General features: G+C 38.9%; 1 protein-coding gene across 1 annotated transcript in view; it reads right to left on the reverse strand.

Annotated features, from left to right (window-relative positions):
- LOC110161508 (thyrotropin-releasing hormone-degrading ectoenzyme) overlaps window positions 1-19532 on the reverse strand; it is a 116413-nt gene extending 96881 nt beyond the window's left edge. Inside the window, exons 1-3 of the mRNA XM_020926255.1 lie at window positions 19053-19532; window positions 14728-14972; window positions 5990-6266 (exon numbers count right to left, since the gene is read on the reverse strand). Coding sequence (XP_020781914.1) covers window positions 5990-6266; window positions 14728-14972; window positions 19053-19532 — 1002 coding nt within the window. The remainder of the gene's footprint in view (window positions 1-5989; window positions 6267-14727; window positions 14973-19052) is intronic.
- Window positions 19533-21388: the final 1856 nt, after the last annotated feature.

A 21388-nucleotide genomic window follows, 5' to 3' on the forward strand; every position in this document is an offset into this window, starting at 1 on the left:
TTTTTGTATTTCTTTTGATTAGACATGGATGTTCACTGACAAACCCAGTTAAGTAACATGAAGTTTCCAAATAGTAACATGGTATTAATTACACAACTAAGGATTATGAGTCAATCATCATCATGATTGCTATTTCTGCTATTTGACTGTGTTGGATTTGACCACATGGGGCATGATTTTCTTCCTCTGTAGCTTAATCCCTCAGTCGTCCAGGTAGAGTGATTAACAAAAGATTATTAAATTCTGTAAACTGGACAACGTTTTTAGAATGAATATGTTTTGACACTCATCCAAGTATCTTCAGTTCTGGTAAGGCACTGGCTGTCGCTAACTGCAGAGAAAATAACTTTAAAGCAAAGAGGACCTGTTCTTATTTAGTTGAAGTACCCTAAGGTGTGAACTCTAACCTGAGTCATATTTATGACGAAACTCTGACTAGTGCAAATCAGCAAGAGCTCCCAGCCAAATCATAAACCTGTTTCTTACACATGTAAGACATGTTTAACAATATCTAATATTCCACATAACACGGCACTCTGGTGAGGAGGTTATCCATGTACCTCTCATCACTTGTCAGTGGTAAAAATGGTGTATATAACTTGCATGGTACAGCAACTGAATAAAAATAGCATTAGATTGTTTATTAGCCTCTATGTTGCATCACCTCCAACATGCCAGGCTGATTTTTCCCTGGTCCTCTGCTGTTTGAGAGTAGACTGCAATAATAATGTTTGTGTCAGATGAATCAAATTTAGCCACTGTGAAGAGGGTGGAAAGATGTTTTTGCAGCATAAAAAGCTGTTGGTTGGAGGTTCGGAGGGGGATGGAGGCATGTGAGGATTAATGTTTTGTCAGTGAAGGCAGCTCCACAAACCGACAGCAGCGTTTCCAGTGCCTTCAGGCTCAAACAAGAATTTGAATATGAGAGCGATGCTGTTACAGAGACAGAGCGGATATTGAGCAACTGTTGGTAAATGTGAAAATATGCAAGGGCCACTAACTGGATCTGAAGCACTGAGCACATTATTATCTGTTTATTATAGCAATTTTTCATTTTAATGTATCTTCTGACAATTCACTTGAATAGAGAAAACAAATAACCACTTTATCAGATTGGATTTAAATGCACCATTGACATGGATAACCAGCAAAAACATTAGATTTTAATAATGCCAACATGTGTGCATTTTACATCATACTACTCAATACTCACGCTATCACAAAGCATTTTTTTTTATTTTTTTTATCTAGAATACAACACAGGTCAGTACATACAGTTATTGGCAACACTTTATAAGAACTATGCTTTTAGCCTTAATAAAGCTTAAACAAAGAGGTAAGGCTTAACTACTTATAATACCATAACCCAAACGCCTAACCCTATCTCTTTATTTAATTAAGTCAGGGGTGTCCAAATTTTTCATCAAGGGCCACATATCTAAACACAGATAAAGCAGAGGGCTGATCAAGAGCTGTAGAATGGTGCTTATTACAGTGAATAACTGAAATATGTGCATGTTTTTACACATTAGAATGAGCCATCAGTCTATATTAGCTTTATCAAGGTCAATTTTCAAAAAAAAAAAAATTGAGTAAAAAGTACATTTTTAATTGATGCAAGGTAATTTGGACCAATTTACCTGGAAGTATGTGGGCCAAAAAAAAAATTGTCTGAGGACTGCATTTGGCCCACGGGCCATAGTTTGGACATGCCTGAATTAAGTAGTTACTAAGCTAAAATCATTCTGAAACTATTCTGAAACTTCTGAATGTTTGTTCTGGATTCTTAAAGGATAATCAAAGTGTTGTTATAATAATGTTGTACCCAGCTATTTATTCTGTTTTAATTTGAGTCTGTCAGTATATGCTATATGCTGATGCGAATTCTATATGATTACAAAATGTGAAAATAAAACATATCTTCAAATGTGCACCAGCTCAATGACTGCACTATTTACTGAAGTGTTACAATCAGTTTTGGCTGTCAGTATGCTGGAAACATTCCCAGGTAACACTGAGCAAAAAAGTGTGCTCTGATCTCATTTAATACAAACATGAGAGCAAAAGTTGAACTTATAAATTTAGTAAAGGCCGATTCTGAAGTCAGAGGTACAGAGGCATCGATCCACACAGACACGGGTCATAGCCAATCTGCTGCTACAGAGATAAGTAAGCACTTATGCATAGGCCTGTAAGACCTCCCTAAGTCAGACACAAACTTCCATATTCATTAGGCTTCTCTCAGGCATGAGGCACCATAATGCACTATGGTCATTAGGCCGGGGCATGTCGTCTCTAATTAATAAGAGTTTATAACAGTACTTGGTCTTTCGGGCATTTAAAAAAAAGACATGCATAGTATAGATAGTATGTTTTTATTGAAGTAGTTTAAAAGTAAAATAAGTTGAGGTGAGAGTAACGTTTAGTAAAATTAAACTTATTTTAGGTTTAATGAAATTGTAATTAAAACTGTCACAAATCTGTTTTTATGTTTCTCATACAACCAGAGCTAAACATGTAGCTATGTTTGTTGCTGTGAGGGAAAGGGCTAATACTGATTATGGCAGAAGAAAATTGAGCTTGGCATGAAATATGATGTTTAAGAATGAACCAAATGTCATGTAAGGGAATTATACAGATTATAGTCCATGTTTTTATGTTTGCATTCCATGTTTTCATCTAAGAAAATATTCAGCCTGCCGTATGAATAAGTCATAAATTTGACAATGGATAGAATTTTAAATGTCTGTTGTAATGGGAAAACACAGACTGATTTATTCATTACTGGGGCCAAAATACCCAAGCCAGGCTGATTAGTGCTTAATATTCCTGAGCATGCACAATCAAGTTAGAGGCTGGTGATGGTTACAAATGACCCAGATATGATTTGTCATTAAAAACTGTATTTTGTCAAAATTAACAATCAGTACCAAGTTGTTGTGGACTGGGGATGTGTGCATGTGTGAGTGCTGCCCTTGAGTTGCTGGCAGTGGAGATGGATGAGCTGTAATTACTCTGATAGAGAGATGATCGGAGGAGGGGAAGAAGAATACCGTGAGGAGGAGGAGGAGGAGGAGGTGGAACAAGGTTGTGTATGTGTTTGTCCTTGGAGAAGTACACATCATGTCAGCAAACTTCTGCTTTTAAATGTTGTCAAAAGGAGGACAGTATCAGCCAAATCAGAGGTGGTTTAATATATCTCCAATAGAAGCACATCTCAAATCATAGACATGCTTCTAGAGACTGTGCTTGGTGCTTTTTCATTCATACTCTATCTTCTATTTTTGAAGAATATTAGATTAGATCATAAGACAAAAGTCTGTTTCGTGGGTAAGATCAACAGCCCAGATCGTTGTCAAGCTAAAGTCAGTGAGTCTATTGTCCAACTAGCAGCAATAGGCTCTGAATTCCACCATTAAATATTGTAACTCAGTCTGCCCTGAACAACCTCTCCAACACATGTGGGCATAATTGATAATATAACCACATATAAAAAGACAGTCTGGGGGGGTCTCTCAAATGCCTGTACGGTGTAGCTATAAAAAAACAACATTAAACATTTATTTCTTGTGTAGAATAAATTGAAGCAGCCAGAGTTGTAAAGAAGAAGCATGACACTGGAGTTTTAAAACTTTTCTAAGGAGAAGTTTATTTACCATTAATAAACCAGAACTGGACCCAGGACCAGAAACATTGTGATAGTATTGCCCATTCCAGTCTTGTCCTATCTTATATTATATATTATATCTCTGATGATATAGGCCAAGATAACAAGGACTGAGCTGGCAGTGTGGGGCTGGGAATTCAGTTTCAAATCAAGTGGCCTAAATTATTAAATTGAATTCCAATGCGCATACAACATAAGCTAAAACCACTGTTGTCTGGAGAAGTCAGTCCTTTAAGTCAGTGCTTTGTTGTTTGTGCAGTTATTGCCATGTCATTTTCTAACCTTTTCACAGTATGTCACTTTCTATAGTGGACAAATTCAGAGGATGTTTTTTTTTTTTAAGGGTCATAGGCGTTAAGCACTATGTGGTTCATGATGAGTTGAAGGAAAGGGATTCAAATGTAGAAATAAACACAGCACTTTGTAACATATCTGTGCCACTTTTTTCTAGATATGCTAAAGCTAATATGATTAAACTTTTTAAAGCATAATAGAGATCTGATTCAAATAAGATGATGTATCATGTTTACTAGTAAGTGTTCATTTTGGACATACGTGGTGATCTGATCCGAGGATATAGCCTCACAGTGCTGTTTAGAGCTTGTGATATGTTACGCAAAAGCTAGGAAGAATTACAGATGTAAAGCAAATCTAAATAAAACAGAACAGGGAAAAGGTAAAAACTGGAAATGACTTGATCTGTACAAAAATCTGTATCTGTGACCAAAACCAAAAGACTGTAGTATTGTGGAATTTCCGTTAATGTTTTTCCATGGCAAAATGTCTGTGGACATATCTTTCATATTCTCCACCAAATCTGCCTACCTCATCACCAGATCTTCAACCAACAAGGTCAACAAAGGATATACATTTTTCCATGAAGAATTTATCCACAACTATCAAGGTAAGAAAGACAAAATCTTAAAGGTAAAGAGTGACTAGCATTAGTGAACTACTCCTGAGCAAAAGTAATGTTATTATTACTGAATAAAACATAAGTAACTTGGTAACTATGTCTGATTCAACAATTAAAATTAAAAATCTATTTCATGATGTCAATATTAGCATAAACGCTACAGATGTTCACATATTACATCTGTAAATGTTTTTTAATTTTAATTGTAGAATCAGTCTGAGTTAACAAGTTACTTATGTTTTATTCATTACCATGACTTTAGTTTTGATCAGGTATACAGTACTTCACTAATGCTAGTCATTGTTCGTCTTTAAGCGTTCATCTTTCTTACCTTGATAGTTGTGGATAAATTCTTCATGGAAGAATATGTCCTTTGTCGACTTTGCTGGTTGAAGATTTGGTGATGGAGTTGGCAGATTTATTAAGCTGGTGGAGAATACACGACACATTGCCACAGACTTTTTGCCATAGAAAACCATTAACTGAAAGTTCCACAACCCTACACTTCTGGCCATTGTGAAAAAGGTCTTTTGAAACAGCATATTTCAACTCTACCTGTCAAATCATCAAGCACAGTACAGCACAGTAGGGGTGCATGAGAAGTTGTGAGTTGAGGCCTGCTGCCTATAAACACATTTGAATTACTGCGATCTAAAGCTATATTTGGTTTTACAGTATGCTAACAAGGCCCAACAGAGTTATAAAAGTACAGTTTACAATTTATATCATCTGTAAAATAGCAGAAGAAAAAATAGCTGTGCTCCAGATGTGAAAGTGCAGCATCACTCTCTGCAGCTTTTGTCCCACAGCTAAAATAAACCACGGCTGCCCTCAGTCGCGTTAAGAGCCATTTTCACACAAATACCATCTATTAGCTTCACTTATCTCCACATGCCTCCAGTACAGCTTTTCAGGCACATATCAAACTTCCTGTGAGTCAGTCACACCAGGACTCTCACTGCTGCCTCAGGAACCTCTCGGGGATCACAGAGCTGACCTTTTTTGTAATAGCAACTTTTTGGCTAGTAAAACAGCAAAATATTTTCACAATCAAATCAAAATCACTATCAAAATTCTCAAACCGCAATGGGTGCAAATACTACATGGCTAGCTACTATAGTAGCCACAGCTGCCCTGGGGCAGACTAATGCAAACAAGGCTGTGAATTTGTGCCATTGGCCCTCCGACCACCACCAATCCCTCATGCACACAATACTTTCAGTAATACTTCTCCAGCCTTATTGGTGGGGGCACCACTGCTCTAAACACTGAGCCACTGTTGCTTTCTTTGTAAACTTTGTCAGAAATTTGAAGTAAGAAATAACCCAATGAAATTGTTTTGTTGTTAAATTTTAAAATCGAATGATTACAGCAAATGACACCAGCTGAAGCTTGCATGCCCTCACCGTGACTCCGCTGTCTGCCTGCGTCTCTCTGTAGGTGAAGTTGCACACGGCCCAGGCCAGGTAGTAGGTGGACATACGAGGGGTGCGGCTGAAGCGGTTGGTGATCCAGCCATCCTCCTCACTCAAAACACTGCTCTCGACCGGCATGTTGGACAGAGAGAGGTACTGCGGGTCATGGCGCAACGTCAGGGAGAAGGTGGCCTTGTAGATGGGCTCATCAAAGCAGGGGAAGGCTTTTCGGGCGTGGATTGGACTGAACTGGGTCACGGCCAGGTATCTGTTAGACAGAGGATTTTATCACAATTTAAAGTAGCAATTGTGGTTGACATTTTACATAAATATGGCTCTCATATTTCATTTCAAAAAAATTAAAAAGATTGAGTGACTTGTCATGTTTATTCAAATTTTGAGACTGTGTTTCAGGAGCAAATTAACAACTGCAATAACTTTCACTTTCAATGATCTCACATGACACTCTATATATGAACAACACACTCTGAACATCTGCTTTATGGCTAAAGAGCAGTTATTGTGAAGTTATGTAGTAGTTTCTAGGGGAGTAAAAAAAAGGAAGTTGTTTTTTTTAATTACAAAAAAAAAAAAAAAACATTCAGAATTTCCTGGGACCTCATGCAGGAAGCAATGCTGGTATTGTTTATACAGTGTTCGGAGGCTGAACTATTACAGAACATGAATTAATTTTCTCCATTTGCATCCTCAGAAATGGCAGGTCAGCATGTTTTTGAAGAGTTGGCAAAAGCAAAGCATGAATCACAGAAGAACAAACAGTAAGTGTATGCAGCAAAAGAGAGGCATTATGCTTGTGAGAGCCAGGTCCAGTCATAATGCATTTGTAACCATGACAACAGCCTTGCATGAATACAATCCTTATCAAAGACCAAGTTTTATTAGAATAAATCAAGGTGGGCTGAAAAAAGTTAGTCAGTGCTCACCCAGAAAACATCAAGGGCAAAACAACAGGGAAGTATCAATAAAACCAAACAGAAACCATTTTGTCCACACACACGGAAACATTCTGGGACAGCAAAATATTTCTTGTTTTCCTGAGCTGAATAGTCATTTATTCTAAACTCTCTCAGCAAGAGAAAAAAAAGCAAATTAATAAAGAGTAGGTCTGGGCCATATGGCAAAACTGAATTTTCATTTTATTTTTCTTTACCCAATGCATATCAATATTCAATGAACATAACACAGAATGTTTGCCATATAACACAAAAATTGTCAATTATCACACTTCTTCATCCAAAGTCTGAACCACATGCTGCTCCAAACCACATGCTTTTACTGATAGAAGTTGGCTGTAGACCCAAGATTGTTAGGATTAGAAATAACAATAAATCACAATCTGGGTTCAAATTCCATTAATCACATCTGTATTCAAAAGCATCCATTACAAGGCATACAGAGTATAAACTACATCTTTATGGGCCTGTAAGAAGCGAACTGCCCAGAGAAAGAGTTAGTCCTGTTTGAGCTGATAACCTTTTGATGTAGTGCTGGTTTTAGGTGGTCTTGGGCTGGGGCACATTTGATGGTCCTACTGGCATTGTGTAGGAGCCAAGGGTAAGTAAAAAATGCCTGCATGCAAAGAATCAAGTTGTTGCAGTAAATTAATTGTTCGAAACCCAAAATATCAGCCGACTGCTTAAATAATTTTTTGGCCAAATTGAGTTTTCTCATTCTACTCTTCAGACCCTGCAGGTGTCACTGGCTCTGTCCTCAAGCAATCAGACAAATATGTACAGCCAAAAGCACAAACCCCAGTTTATTTTTGTATTCCCAAAACCCTTGAAAATATACATAGGCAATTATGCTATGAGGCTAATGTAAAGTAGAAGTTTAGCACCATTAACAAGTTAATAAACTGCAATCAGTACAATAGGCTAAAGACAACTGCATGAGAGCAGCGTTTATTTGGGGCAAGCCGTGCGCCCTTAAACAACCATCTTGCTTACTATGCTGAATTCATGTATTTCAAAGCTCAATGGAAGAACTCCAGACAGAATATGTGATGGGATGAATGTGTGTTGTACAAGGAGGGTTCGGTCGCAGTCTTTGAACCAGACAAACTTATCAAAGAGCAAATTTACAGAACTCAGGAGGTTAAAGGATAATCCTCTAGAGACTGAGTTGGCAGGTCGGCTCACAGAAAACTTTTGACGGTAGTTTTGAATTTTCATGAAAAATACACTCTTCAGTTCTGAGATAATCCACAATAAACAGACTCCCTGTTCCGCTGTGATTCCCTTAAGCCGTGCCGATTATTCCCATATCACAGCTTTGTTACGTTTGTCTGTCCGTCACCTGACATGCAACACAGAAAAAGTTGACTCTGGGAAATAATCCTCCTGAAAACTTTTGTTATCATTTTACACCGGGTTTGAAGGGAGGAAAACATGAAAGAAAGAAGGGATGGTGCAAGAAGGGGTAATGTAAAAGGTGTGCTGTCAGGATAAAGGCCCCATAGAAAAGAGGAACACTATGTAAAGAAATAGAGAGATGAAACCTGTCATAGTTGAGTAAGAATGAATAGGGAGGACGTAGCAGGGGAGGAAGATAGGGAAAGGTACAAGCTCAGTACAGAGACAGAAACCAGCACCAAAAACCAGGATGAAAGCAGTAAGTAAGTATCCATCAAAAAGAGGAAGAATGGGAGATAAAGCAGAGGAGAAGCAGACAAAAGTGAACACAGAAGAGGAGAGAGAGACAGTGAGGAGGAGAGGAAGGAAAAGAGGAGGGAGAAAGGGAATGGTATGGGGATTAGAGTCAGACAATGTTGACAGAGGGGAATGCAAATCAGAGCATTTAAATTAGAAGATAATCTGAATGACACAAGAAGGAAACTTCTTGTGGCAAAAGAAAATGCAACAAAATGTGTGTATGTGTATAATATTTACGTCTGTAAGGGTAAGTGTCTCTTTGTACTTTTCAGACTCCAATTCTACATAAAAAAACTAATTTTATAATCAGAAATTGTACTAAAAAGGTAACACACAAAGCAAATCCCCAATTGAACTGTTTCAACTAATGATGAATGAAGATTAATATGCTCTGAATCCTGACTGTTAAGCAACTACCTCTATGACAGTAAAAAGGACCTGACAGAGCAAATCAATCTAGGTTTGAAACCTGGGTATTACCTATCTTTTGCTCAATGCTATAAGATATAAATATTGTCAGTCTGGGTTAGTGCTGCCAAGATGGGAATTATTAATAAAATATTTATTTCTTTGTATGGAAATGCAACCCTCAACATTGTAGCTTGTCTATGTTTGAGAAGAAGTCAAATTGATTAAAATGTCCTTGGTCTTATGTTCTTCAATTTCAATTAGCCCATTAGTATTAGTATGTTAAGAGCATACATTAAAATATTTAAAAGCTTTTAATGATTGCAGTACACAAAGAACTCAAAACAGAGCAAAGATGCATGAAATCATCCCTCATTGTAATCATCATGTACTTTGAGAAAAAGTCAGATTATTCAATGTTGGGGTGTGGTGACCAGTGAAGGAGTTGGAGTGAGCCTGTGTGGTTATATTGAGATGATGATGAGGAGTAGAAGGTAGAGGGTGATAAACAGCAGCCGCCTGAGACACTGCACCGAAGAATAAAAGAGAAAGCCTGAGAGGAAGCAGATAAAGGGAGAATCTATTAAGGCCACAGGATGAGTCTGTCACACACACCACATCATCCCAGCTCCACACAGCCCCATATTAACACATGACATCCAGAACGCTGTAGTCACTCACTACGCCTGTAGTCACCAAAATCCTGACTGACAACCAAGCCTCCGGTGTTGCCCCTGACAACCATGACTCATGTGCACCAGTAGGGCAATGATGGAAGGTCCCATTGAGTGACCAAGGCAGAAGCCCCTGAAGCCCCGTTAATATAAATAACACAGCTTCATAATAAGTTACATTGGATTTAATCTAATGTTAATTCATATTACGGAAAAAAAGAGATAGAAAAGTTAACTATAACTTTATATGTTTTAGGAAGGAATATTTCTTTATTTTGTAATGAAAAAATATTGACCTTACACATAAGATTTGCCAGAGCTGGCAATAGCACAAAGATCTTGATCTTGAACTAGGCCTGTATTTTTACACTGAATATTTTTACACACTGGAAATGCACTCAGAGCTCATCATAATGTGCAATGTGCACTATGGTGCACTCAGTAAGACAGACAGGAACCTCTAACCTCCTGTGCAATGCACTGATACACACTTGCACACATGAACAGTATTTAGAAGTGTGAGAGAGAAAGAGAGCACAGGGATCATTTGGCAAAGATCCAGATGACCTTCCTGATGCAGGTCTTTCCATTTATATGGGCTTGGTGCAGTGTAAAGAATACACTGGATTGATATTTTCTCATCAATAGTATATCAAGAATATGAAAAAATCTAGGACTGCCCTATATTCATGTCCACAGAGTGGTTTGATCAAAAAGTGTCTGAACTTCCATTATAAAGATGTGGCACAGCCCTCATGCATGGATTCATGGCCTGGTCATTCACATCTCGGCAGAGCCCAGAGAGAAATGGAAATTACATCATTTCCTGATGTAATGTTTGCCATTATCTCGTCTTGAGATGCACAGAAGAAGAGAGAAACACATGAATGACAAGGCCCACACATCTGCTCCGGCACGGGGACAGAATCACTGCTCATTTAGATTCAAAGACGCGACTGGTGCAGAAACTGTCGAGTCAGGTGCTTCACAAAGCATTTGTGTAAGAGCCAAGAAGAAGAAGAAGAGCTTTTTATAATGACACAAACACATGAGGCCAAACTCATGGACCGCTTATGGGTGAGACACAGATTGCATTGCTATATGCATCTCATTGTAACAGTGTGGTGCATAAGCTTGTGCAGCTAGTTTTACACAGGAAGCACTAAACAGGCTGATTCATCATCTCTGCCTCAGCATATGGATGTGATGAGGCGGGAGGGAGGGGACCTGCTCTGTTCAGATTTCAATCCTCCTTTATTTAGAGGAAGGATAAAAATAAATATGATAAGGGCAAACTATAAACACAACAGGAGTCACTTTCCTTCCTGAGTGTGTGTCTCCAGTGAGATCCTTAAATAAGAACATAGTGCATTATCAACCTGCTAATGCAATGTGTTGTTTTATTTTTCAACATTCTACATTAAAAAACTTATGCTACTTGTCAAAACTACTATTTCCAAATCGAAAGCATTAAGTGGTTTTAAATGTAATGATCCACCAATCTGTGCAGAAGCAGCCTGGCCTCTCTCCACCCCTCCAAACAAACTAGTGTCATTTGGAAACGCATTCATTCAGGCTGCCAGATAAGAGCTGAGGCTTGAAATTAACAGGTCGATTTGGGGCTCATCTGACCTGCAAGTATCAGGTCTTTCTCTTGTCAGTGACGACATCTTTGATCTATAAAGACCTCCATTACACAGCAGTCATTGGTGCTCAATAAATACCTGTCTGCTAGCGCCCATATGCACAGCACCAGAGCTTAGAGAACCATTGCATTTATTAAGCAGCTTGAGCTGGCTGCCATGTTTGATAGGTTACACTTTGACACACATGCTGCACAGAGCGGTATTGATCTGAAGCCTCTCATCTGTACACTAGATTAGTCTATCAGAATGTGAAAGTGCTAGTGCTGAATCTGCTCACCTTCATTAAGCATCTGTCAGAGTCGTTAAGGCTCCTGTCTCTGTTGCTTGTTGCGTTGTGGGTCGTTAGCTGCACTAGCGCTCATTAACTATCATGGCTTTGCTTGTTATGGGAAGAGGGAAGACTACAGTCCCTTAAGGCTATGGAGAAAAAGCTATAGAAAGATCTGTTACACTGGCTAGAAATAGCCACTAGAGACAGCAATGAGTGGAGACAAGGGAGGACTTGAGAACATAAGGTGGACAATGGACTGTGTCTTCTTTAGGTTTTACTTGGATTTTTGCAGCAACAGTAGCTTCACCTATGTGTACCCTTCCTCAGCTGGGAATATTTCTGCCACATTTTGATCCCTCTAATATTGATTTGATGGTTTAACCTTGCACCAATGTATTTTAAGATTCTACAATCAGTGGAAGGATTTTGGTAATTTATTTAAAATGAGGTTTTCCTAATAACAGCATTGGCAATTACAAGACACAGGTTTGACTCATCAATATCTACCAGAAAAAATATATATATATTGCAAAAAAGCTCTTCCAGAGATGGACCATTCAGTACAATCATCTGCCAAACTACCTTTTAGGGCTGCATAATTAATCGCAATCAAATACAAATTTGAAAAGAAATAATTAGATAATCACAAAGGCTGCAAAATTTTGAAGTACCATCATTTCCTCCTCAAACAACTAAATATCTATTGTTTCTTTTGCTGGTATGTTTTGAATTAAGATTTTTTGTATTAGTTTGTGGGTCTTTTTCTACATTCCTCTGAAATGTTTCTACATTTTTTTTTCTACTTTGTCAACTCTGTTAACACTCTAATTAGTTTTATTTATTTATTCATTATTTTTCTCAATTTGTTCAGCCCTACTAAATATGCAAATAACTGAATAAATAAAACATTCATAGACAACCTTCTATGAAAGATGTGATCATTTGTAAGTTTTTAAGTGGGTAAATTTAGACAGCAAATTCAAATGTCCATGATAGACCATGTGCCAACACACCTAATGACTGCAACTAACCTAACTAACCAAATGAGAAGAATGTTGACCCTGTAAACTGACAGATTATGAAATATGACTTGCTACTGCATCCTTACACTGAAATGGTACACTGCGGACTGTGGACAGTTTCCTATACATTAGCGGCGTATTGATGTTCCTTTTTATATCCTGCTCTATGATGTCACAGGAGCAAGTCTGGCCAGAAAACAGGTCAGTGGACTTTATGATGGATCGGGTCGAGTGTCTGCCTCGACTGGGAGATCTCTCCACTCAGCTCAATGTTACATCATGGGCATTAATTGAAGCGATACTGACAGCAACTATTTATTTATTTATAGGGCACTGGGGTGTCAATCTGCTGCATGTGCTACAAAAACACTCTGGACTTGAATACAAAGAAAACAAGTACAAGTCCTATGCATAAATCATTGCTTTTTACATAGTTTGAATATTAATGTGTGGCATGTTGGGTCCACAATGTCAATGTAATGTATTGGTAATACATGGGAACTTTATGTGTTTATGTGCGCTGGGTAATTAATTCTGCCTCTAGTATTTAAACGCTTAAGCTGAGCCTGGGGTTTAGTCACTTTGGATATTAAGTAAATCTCACCATGAGACTGGTGTATGTTTTAGTATTAGCTGCACCGCTGCATCAGACTAATCCTTGAGCTAACACTGCACTCTCGCTCTTGCACACAGTGTTTAATATGGACAGTAGACATCCCCAAAGAGTTCCTGAATTTGATTACAATTTATTAAAGTGGTCTGCAGTGAGCTTTGTCTTTGCTTCAACAAGTAGCCTACTTCACAGATTCTCATTTCAATATGAACCTGAACCCATTTCATACAAATTTTAAGGCTTGTTTATTGATGTGTAAATTAATTCCGATATTTGTTTTATTAGGCAGATAATTGTTATTATAAACCTTGATTTGAACAAACTTGTATCAAAGTATTGTGCTTGTAAAACTAGTTAAATGTTACAAGTTATAAATAATAGCATGAGCACAACTGCTACAAAGAACAATGTTTAGACCATTGAAAAATAATTAGATTTTACAATCAAATTATTGTACAAAATGCATCATGTTCCAAAGTGAAAAAGAATTAAAATTTAATGAAAAGGTTCTTTTGTTGTGATCGAGCGCTGCTTGTGCATCAGCTGCTGTATTGATCTGAGATTGATTTGCAGCACAGCAACAGAATGCAGCTTGGTGGCACTGGCACACTCACACTAAAGCCAATTACTCACTATGGGACAAAAGAAAACTGCTTTTTGTCATAGTAAATGCCAAGGGCTGGAGAGACACAGCATTGTTCCGCAACAGCCCAAACATTAAAATATTTAAACACAGTTACATTTGAATAAATTAATTATCTTAAAACTCTTTCTTAAATCTATGTTCATTCAAAGCTCTGTATCATAAGTTATTTGGAACAAGTGAAACAAATTTCAAGTAGAACTTGTGCATAAGGAGCTTCACACACAGAGGTCTATTGAGGTTGACCCTTATCCTAAATTATCCTTTTTATCAATTAAGTTAGACTTTGTGTTCCTGCCGTCAGAGGAACAGACGCTGATAAGATGTCATTGTGGGAATGCACACAAAGCTATGAATAAAATAACGAATGTATCAGCAGCAGGCTGTTCCCATCAGCACCACAGGGAGGGAATCTGACGTGGAGAGGCTTGTTGCAAAGGATTGTGGGAATTCATAAAGAGGGGTTTCAAGGTGTGTGGCTTCTCTAAGTAGAGCACATAGAGCGAGAGCAGTGCCTCAGTTAATCAATGTTGTTGGATGTGAAGCTCTGACCTTTCCAGTAAGACCACCTGCTGCTACTGAAGACTCGGTGGGAGGAGCTGGGTGGCACTGAGTACAGGGTGAAAGTGGTGAGATGGGTGACAGAGGTGTATGTTGAGTGACTGTGCAGTGTGTTTGAATGATCACGGTGTGTTTAAATGATCGCAGAATGTGTTTAAATGATTGCGGCGTGCGTTTGAATGACAATGTGTGTGTTTGGTGAGTTGTGTGGTCGGTTACCTTTTCTCTCTGTGTAAGGTGTATGAGCTCCTGAAGAATCCCAACAGCTCGTCCTCGATGGCTGCATCAAAGCTGATATTGAGTCGATACAGCCTCATTGGCTTGAGTTCCCGGTGCAGGACCACCACATACATCTGATTAAGTGGAAAGGCAAAGTGGCGATGGATGCGCATAACTCCGCCCCCTGGTCTGTTTGTGAGGCGTCCACTGCCACTGCCCTCCGCGGATACCGAGACCCGGTCCACCTGCATAAAATACATCATTAGACTTTTAGAGAGGTACAATATAAGGCTGATTAAATACAGGGTCTGAACATTTCAATGCCATATCAACTCTTCTCTTCCACCACCATAAAAACTTCTTAAAGAGCGAGCCATGGGTCTGTGATACTGGGATGGTTTATTCATGGATAGGATTTGAAAACATGTCTTAAGCCCTGTTTTCAGCAGCCCACGCAGCTCTACTCTACTCAGCCCTACTTGACCTGGTTGTTTCCATTACTCTGTAGATTCTGGTATCGTACCCATGGAAACTGCCTACAACAAATCAATGCAATAAATGTGGTATCCATGGTACTAAAAAGTATCTGGTACCAATTAGGAACTGGGTTAGACAGAAGGGCTAGTTAGTGTACTTTGAATATCCCTACAGGTGAGCTAAATGTGTGCACAAATGAAATCACAGATATTTATATATATATATATATATATATATATATATATATATATATATATATATATATATATATATATATATATATATATATATATATATATATACACACTAACCATAGCCAACAATTTATAACAATTTACATTTTTAACTATTGAACTACCAATGCACAACTCTGCAGTGAGCACTCAATAAATCTAAATGATGAACTCTATACCATTTATAGGGTCTATTGGCAATATTTTCTCTGAGACCTAACAATGCAGCATTGTAAAGATGATGACAAAGAAGCTGCCTAGCCTCTCTGCTGTCCCCTGTATCCAGCCTCAGCACCCACAGTAAGCCCTGTGTCTAATTCCCTGGGGAGAGGTTGTCAACAGGCTGGCCACTTTCTGCAGTGTTCACTTTAATGCAGACCCCTGGGAAGAGACAAGGTCAAAGCCCCAATCCAAATAAGCACATATCCACATCTCTGCACACATAAAGTTGACTTACACTTGAGCGGGAAACAGTAAATTTACTGACCCAACAGGAAAAGCAAACCTTACACTACAGGAGCAGAAAACTTTTGAGGGACGTGCCATTCACATGAGCCCCACACACAGCTCTCAACAATCAACAAAATAAATCAAACTCTACTCGGGTTGACTGATTTGCAGCAGTTTTGATGCTTCTGATTAAAGCAGTTGCTAAGCAACACCTGACTTTCTTCCAGATCCAGGACGTGGGACCTGTCGCCAAGTTTATGTGACAGAAACCAAATGCAGAAACCAATAAAGGCTTGTTTGTGGGTATGTAAAACTATAATAAAATGAAATAACAGCAATCAGGGCAGATTTGCAGTAATTTATATACAAAATCTTGTGTCACCTTGCTATAATCTTAGACCATGATGAAAAACACATAGTAATTCAGTATTATCTAACAGTATTCTGGAGATAATGAGTAGATGTACATGAGAAAAGTGAGAAAATCTAAGAAGATAAAGTGAATGTAGTAATTATAATCAATAAAATTTGAAACCTCTATAAAAGCAGTGACAAGCAACTAACAAAAAAAAAAGAAAAAAAAGAAAATGCCACTCACACATCAAATCCCACATTGTAATGCCAAACTCTAATCTGGATAAGTACAGGAAGAGACTGAGGTTTGTTTCTAAAACAAAAATTTGTGAAGAAAGAACAGAGTCAGTTGAATACATTTATCACAGCCTACATGGAGAAATCAGCTATAGTCCATCAGTGCATTTGTGTACAAAAGAAAAGGTCACAATAACACTGCAGCTTCCTTCTATGAGTGTAACCGCTCTTTACAAAAGCCACCTGTTGCATGGCAGGTGTTCAAAACAAAAGCCCTTTTCAAATAAAACTACCATTTATTTGCTATTTGTCCGACATAATCTACTGTAATTACTTGTTTATGCAAATGTCTGTGGCCACTCGATTCAATTTTGAATGCTATTCCCTTTGATGCCTAAACAAAATCACATTTATAGTAAAGACTGTCTGTAGACAGTAAACAGTCTCATTATGTCTATTTTGGACTGTTGTTCACATTTTAAAAAAAGAAATCTTTTAAAAAGACAATTACAGTGTGCCGTAGAGCTAGTTATTTGTTTGGACTACATGTACATAATCAGTTGCATTCGTTGTAAATGTTTAGACTTTGTGTCTCCTTATCCTTACTCGGTCAAACAGTATCCTGATTGTTAAATGTGGGAACGTGGTTTGTTTTTTGATGAATGAGCTGATCAATTTAAAGAGAGAGCCCACTGACACACAGGAAACCTGGAGATTATATCATGTTTATATATAGATAGATTTTAAAATTCTTTAATTGGTTTATAAAGCTCTTAATGGTCTTAGTCCTATTTATTTTTCTGATCTGCTTTTAACATATGAGCCCTCTCGGACTCTCAGGTCCTCAGGTAGTCATCTTTTAACTGTCCCAAGACTCCAAACTAAAACTCACGGTGAGGCGTCATTCAGCTTTTACGGTCCCCGTTTGTGGAACAGTCCATCTGAGGATCTGAGCTGTGAGTGTTCATATTTTTAAAAGTAAACTCAAAATATATCATTTTAATTTAGCTTTTAATTGAAACTTTTACCTGTTTTAACTGAAATTATCATTATTATTGTTATTATTATAGTTGTTTTAAATTAAATTATCATTACTATTTTACTTAGTCTCCATCTGATCTTAGCGCTCCATTTTCATTTTTATTATAACTTTTAAGAGCTTTATGTTTATGTTTTATGTTTCTGTTTAAATTGTTGCATATATGTAGGTAATTTTTCTGTTGCGTGCTACATTTCAAATGTATGAAAAGTGCTATACAAATAAAGTTTGATTGATTGATTGAACTAATACATACATATACATATATATATGTGTGTGTGTGTGTGTGTGTGTGTGTGTGTGTGTGTGTGTTCCAAGTACAGCACTTTTCTTAACTATAATGTCTGATGTTTTTCGTGGGATCTCCTCCAGTTTGGGGGTTACTGCCCAAGTGCTCCAATGACCACGGGCACCACTCCAGCTCTTTTTTGAGCTTCTAGTATTTTTCTAGTTTTACTTGGTATTGCACCACAACGGCTATGCTCTAGAATCAGGTAATGAGCCAATCTAAAGAAAGTTACAAGTATTGCTTTAAGTCTTTCTCACAAGATTTGTTTAGTGCATTGAAGCCTTCAAATGTACTTTATGGCATTGCTAAATATGCTCTATAGACATGAAATTTTACTGAAAAAATTAACTTCTTTAGGTTCATCAGGTTGCCAGAACAAAATTCAGAGCTCATGTGTTTGTGGTGCTTACATAAAAGGTAATCTAAGTTTTTATAGCTTCTTTCCTGGTTACAGGGTCTATTTTATGCTCCTGTTTGGCCTTTTACTATTTTTAATTGGCTTCTGACCATATTAGAGAGATTTATTCTGCCCTCACATTAGCCAAAATGACCGGTCTGAAAAATCAGGGTGCTCAGGCATTTCTCAGAGGCTTTTCCCTCAACACACGCTCGTCTTGAAAATTGAGCTGAAACAGCAACTTTGGCGGTTAATTAGCCTCCTCAAGAAATCCTCTAAGGCCAAATCTGAAAATAAACACCCTTTGTTAAAGACTGTTGTTTTCAACATCACAAAGATGCACACTTCATATATGAAGGTGAATAATCTGCAATGATCTCTCTATTAACAGTCCAATTTTGAGAGTAGAAAAATTAAGATGTAAATTATTTTAAGTTGTTAAATTTTAAATACAAAATATAAATGTTAAAAAAATGACAATTCATATTTATTTTAATTTGATGAAATTGTGTTTAATTTTAGATTATGATCTTTTACAGTTATGATTCTCGAACTGTTTAGTGTCACATTTCCAGGTGCCATGAAATTCATGTACACGAGTCAGTTTGTGAATGTATTATATATGTGTTGCGTAGCCTTGTGCAGAGATAGTGTTGTCATTTCCACTTTCATTAAGCCCTCCTCTGAGATATAATCACCAGAGCACAACAGCACAGTTGTGTCACCAAACAATCAGCGGCTGCTGCTGATTTGGTGTGAAGCTCGCCACACTCTAATTAACATCAGAGTGATTATCTTGTGAATGTCACCAGTAAAAAAGGCATGCAGTTTGATTATGGTGCTTAATACCTCCAGGCGGTCAGTGTGCAGCACAATGAAGCGCGTGGCGTTGACACACTCTATCTCAATGCTGACATCTCCGGAGAAGGTGAAGTTGTCCATGCACACAGCCAGCCGCAGCTCGTAGTGCCTTGGCCGGAGTGTCCCGGGGAGACGGGAGCTCCTCCAGGGCTGTACCTCCTCCTCGCCCCTGTCCCCCGCTCTGTCTCTGCTCCCATTGAGTCGAGCTGAGCCTCCAGCAGCCCGAGAGCCCAGCTCAGGAGGCCCATCTCGAACACTGCACTCTTCATAGCGCACGCTCAGCACCACGGCCACTGCAGTGACGATGATGAGGGTGAGGATGGACAGGGCAAAGCCCAGCACCAGTTTCTTGTGCACAGTGATGTGGCGCTCTGTTGTGCGGGGCCGAACCACCACCGACTCAGCCCACTGGTCAGAGAGGCCTCTGCCATTGCGCATGGCCCCTGGGCTACTGTCGTTCAGTCCCATTTAGTCAAAGTCAAAATGTCACTTGATGTATATGATAAGATAAACGTTTTCACAATTTGTTTCTCCTTCACTCATTGAGTTGAGTTCATTGAGTCGCCCGTTGTTGTTACTGACAGTTTTATTTCTAGTGTTGACCTTTGACCTACAGCATTATGAATGTCCTTCAGCACAGACTCGAGATGGGAAACACACACCAGTGTGCATCTTATACCATGGCCAACAAAACTGACAAGGGAGAAAGAATGAGATAGTTGCGTGCATTTTGGCTTTATAGTGAGTAGGAAAAAAATCAATTGCTCATGGCTCAATTTCAAGTGTAGAGGTGGAGGAGGGAGGGAGAGGAGAGGGGGGTGGAATACTGTTAAGGATGTGGCTATACAGTGAAAGTACCATCCATAGACTTTCAATGGTAGCTGCTGGCAAGGTAAAGAAAACTCTTGTAACCAGAAGCAAGTAACAGGCAGATTCAACAGGGGGTCATGCTCTATTTGCTACAGTCTGCTGACTTTGTCATCTGAGAGTCACTTTTTAAGCTAACAAAAAATCATGTTAATTAGAATACAGGCAAATTCAGTTAAAATACTTATTAGTTTAGTGACCCTGAACTAAACGAAAGTTGAGTACTTAAAAAAATAAATAAATAAAAAGAAATAATAATATATATATATTTTTTTTTAAGATTCAAATCCAGCAATCTGTTATTTTCAAAATTTACCACGTAGGACAAAATTAAGCACGATAAGATCTGAATGTCACAGAGCGGTAACAAACACGCTTCAGGGTACAAGAGATTTGACTTGCCGTTATGGCCTTAATAAAGACGCTGAGTGGCTCTCTGTGTGTGCCCATGTATCTGTCTCAGCCCCTCTCCGTCTCTTGAGGGGGTTAAGTGGATAATTTACAAGCAGCATGTGGGTTTATTTCAGCGTGCAGCAGATAATTCATTCCGGATATTCCGTGGGGCATAAACGATCCCTGCTTTACAGCTAAACGGGTTGATGGATGAAAAGGATCGCAAGTGACTGAACGAAGATACAGGCCAATAAAAACAATTCTTGTGGAAAGGAACGGAGGATCTTGGAGGGACCCAAAAAGATATCAGATCTGTTAATGAGATGAGGCTAGCGATAATGACTCGACTCTCCTCATCGACGTTCCGGGACAAAGTCCGATCCTCTTGATGCGTAACGGCGGAACTTCTCCCGGTCTACCTCCTGGGGGAAGGCACGCGCTCGAAGCCTGTCTGCACCTGCGGCCGTGTAGGCTACGCCTGACTTTGACAGCGCTCCTCTTGTAATTGCCACAATTAACAACTATGTGGATGCTGAGAAGAGGCTAGTGTCAGTCACTGACAGGTCCACAAGGAACTGATGGAGATCAAACAACGCAGCGCCTTTAAAGCACAAACCGCATCATAGGCACCGCTAAACACTGAGTAGGTTGAGTGACCGAAATAGCGCGCAGAAAAGGCACAAGTGCCGTAGAAGTGGTCTGTGGGTTCGTGCAAAAATAACCCAGGGATCCCTGCGCAACGTCAAACCTGGCGTTGAACACCAACCGCTCACCAAAGGCAACCCAGTGATTCCAGAAATCCTTCAGGCATCGGGACATCCACACGGTCCACGGTGGAAATAGTCTGTGCTGCTGCAGCCCCCATCATTCGGATGCTCCAGAACTTTTCAGCCTGCGAAGAGCTCCGGTCCTGCAGCGAGGAAGAGCACGATGACAGTGCGTGGTGTCGGAGATGAAGAAGTAGTTCTCTTGACAGCGCTCGTTTTCTTCTGGGAGGAAGTAGGAGGCGCACTGCACACCGAGGCGCTCTACCGCGTGCGGTTTGAGTCTGAGCACGAGCTGTT

This window comes from Boleophthalmus pectinirostris, unplaced genomic scaffold, assembly GCF_026225935.1.
Source record: "Boleophthalmus pectinirostris isolate CB_2022bp ecotype Guang Dong unplaced genomic scaffold, ASM2622593v1 HiC_scaffold_18, whole genome shotgun sequence".
NCBI lineage: Eukaryota > Metazoa > Chordata > Actinopteri > Gobiiformes > Gobiidae > Boleophthalmus > Boleophthalmus pectinirostris.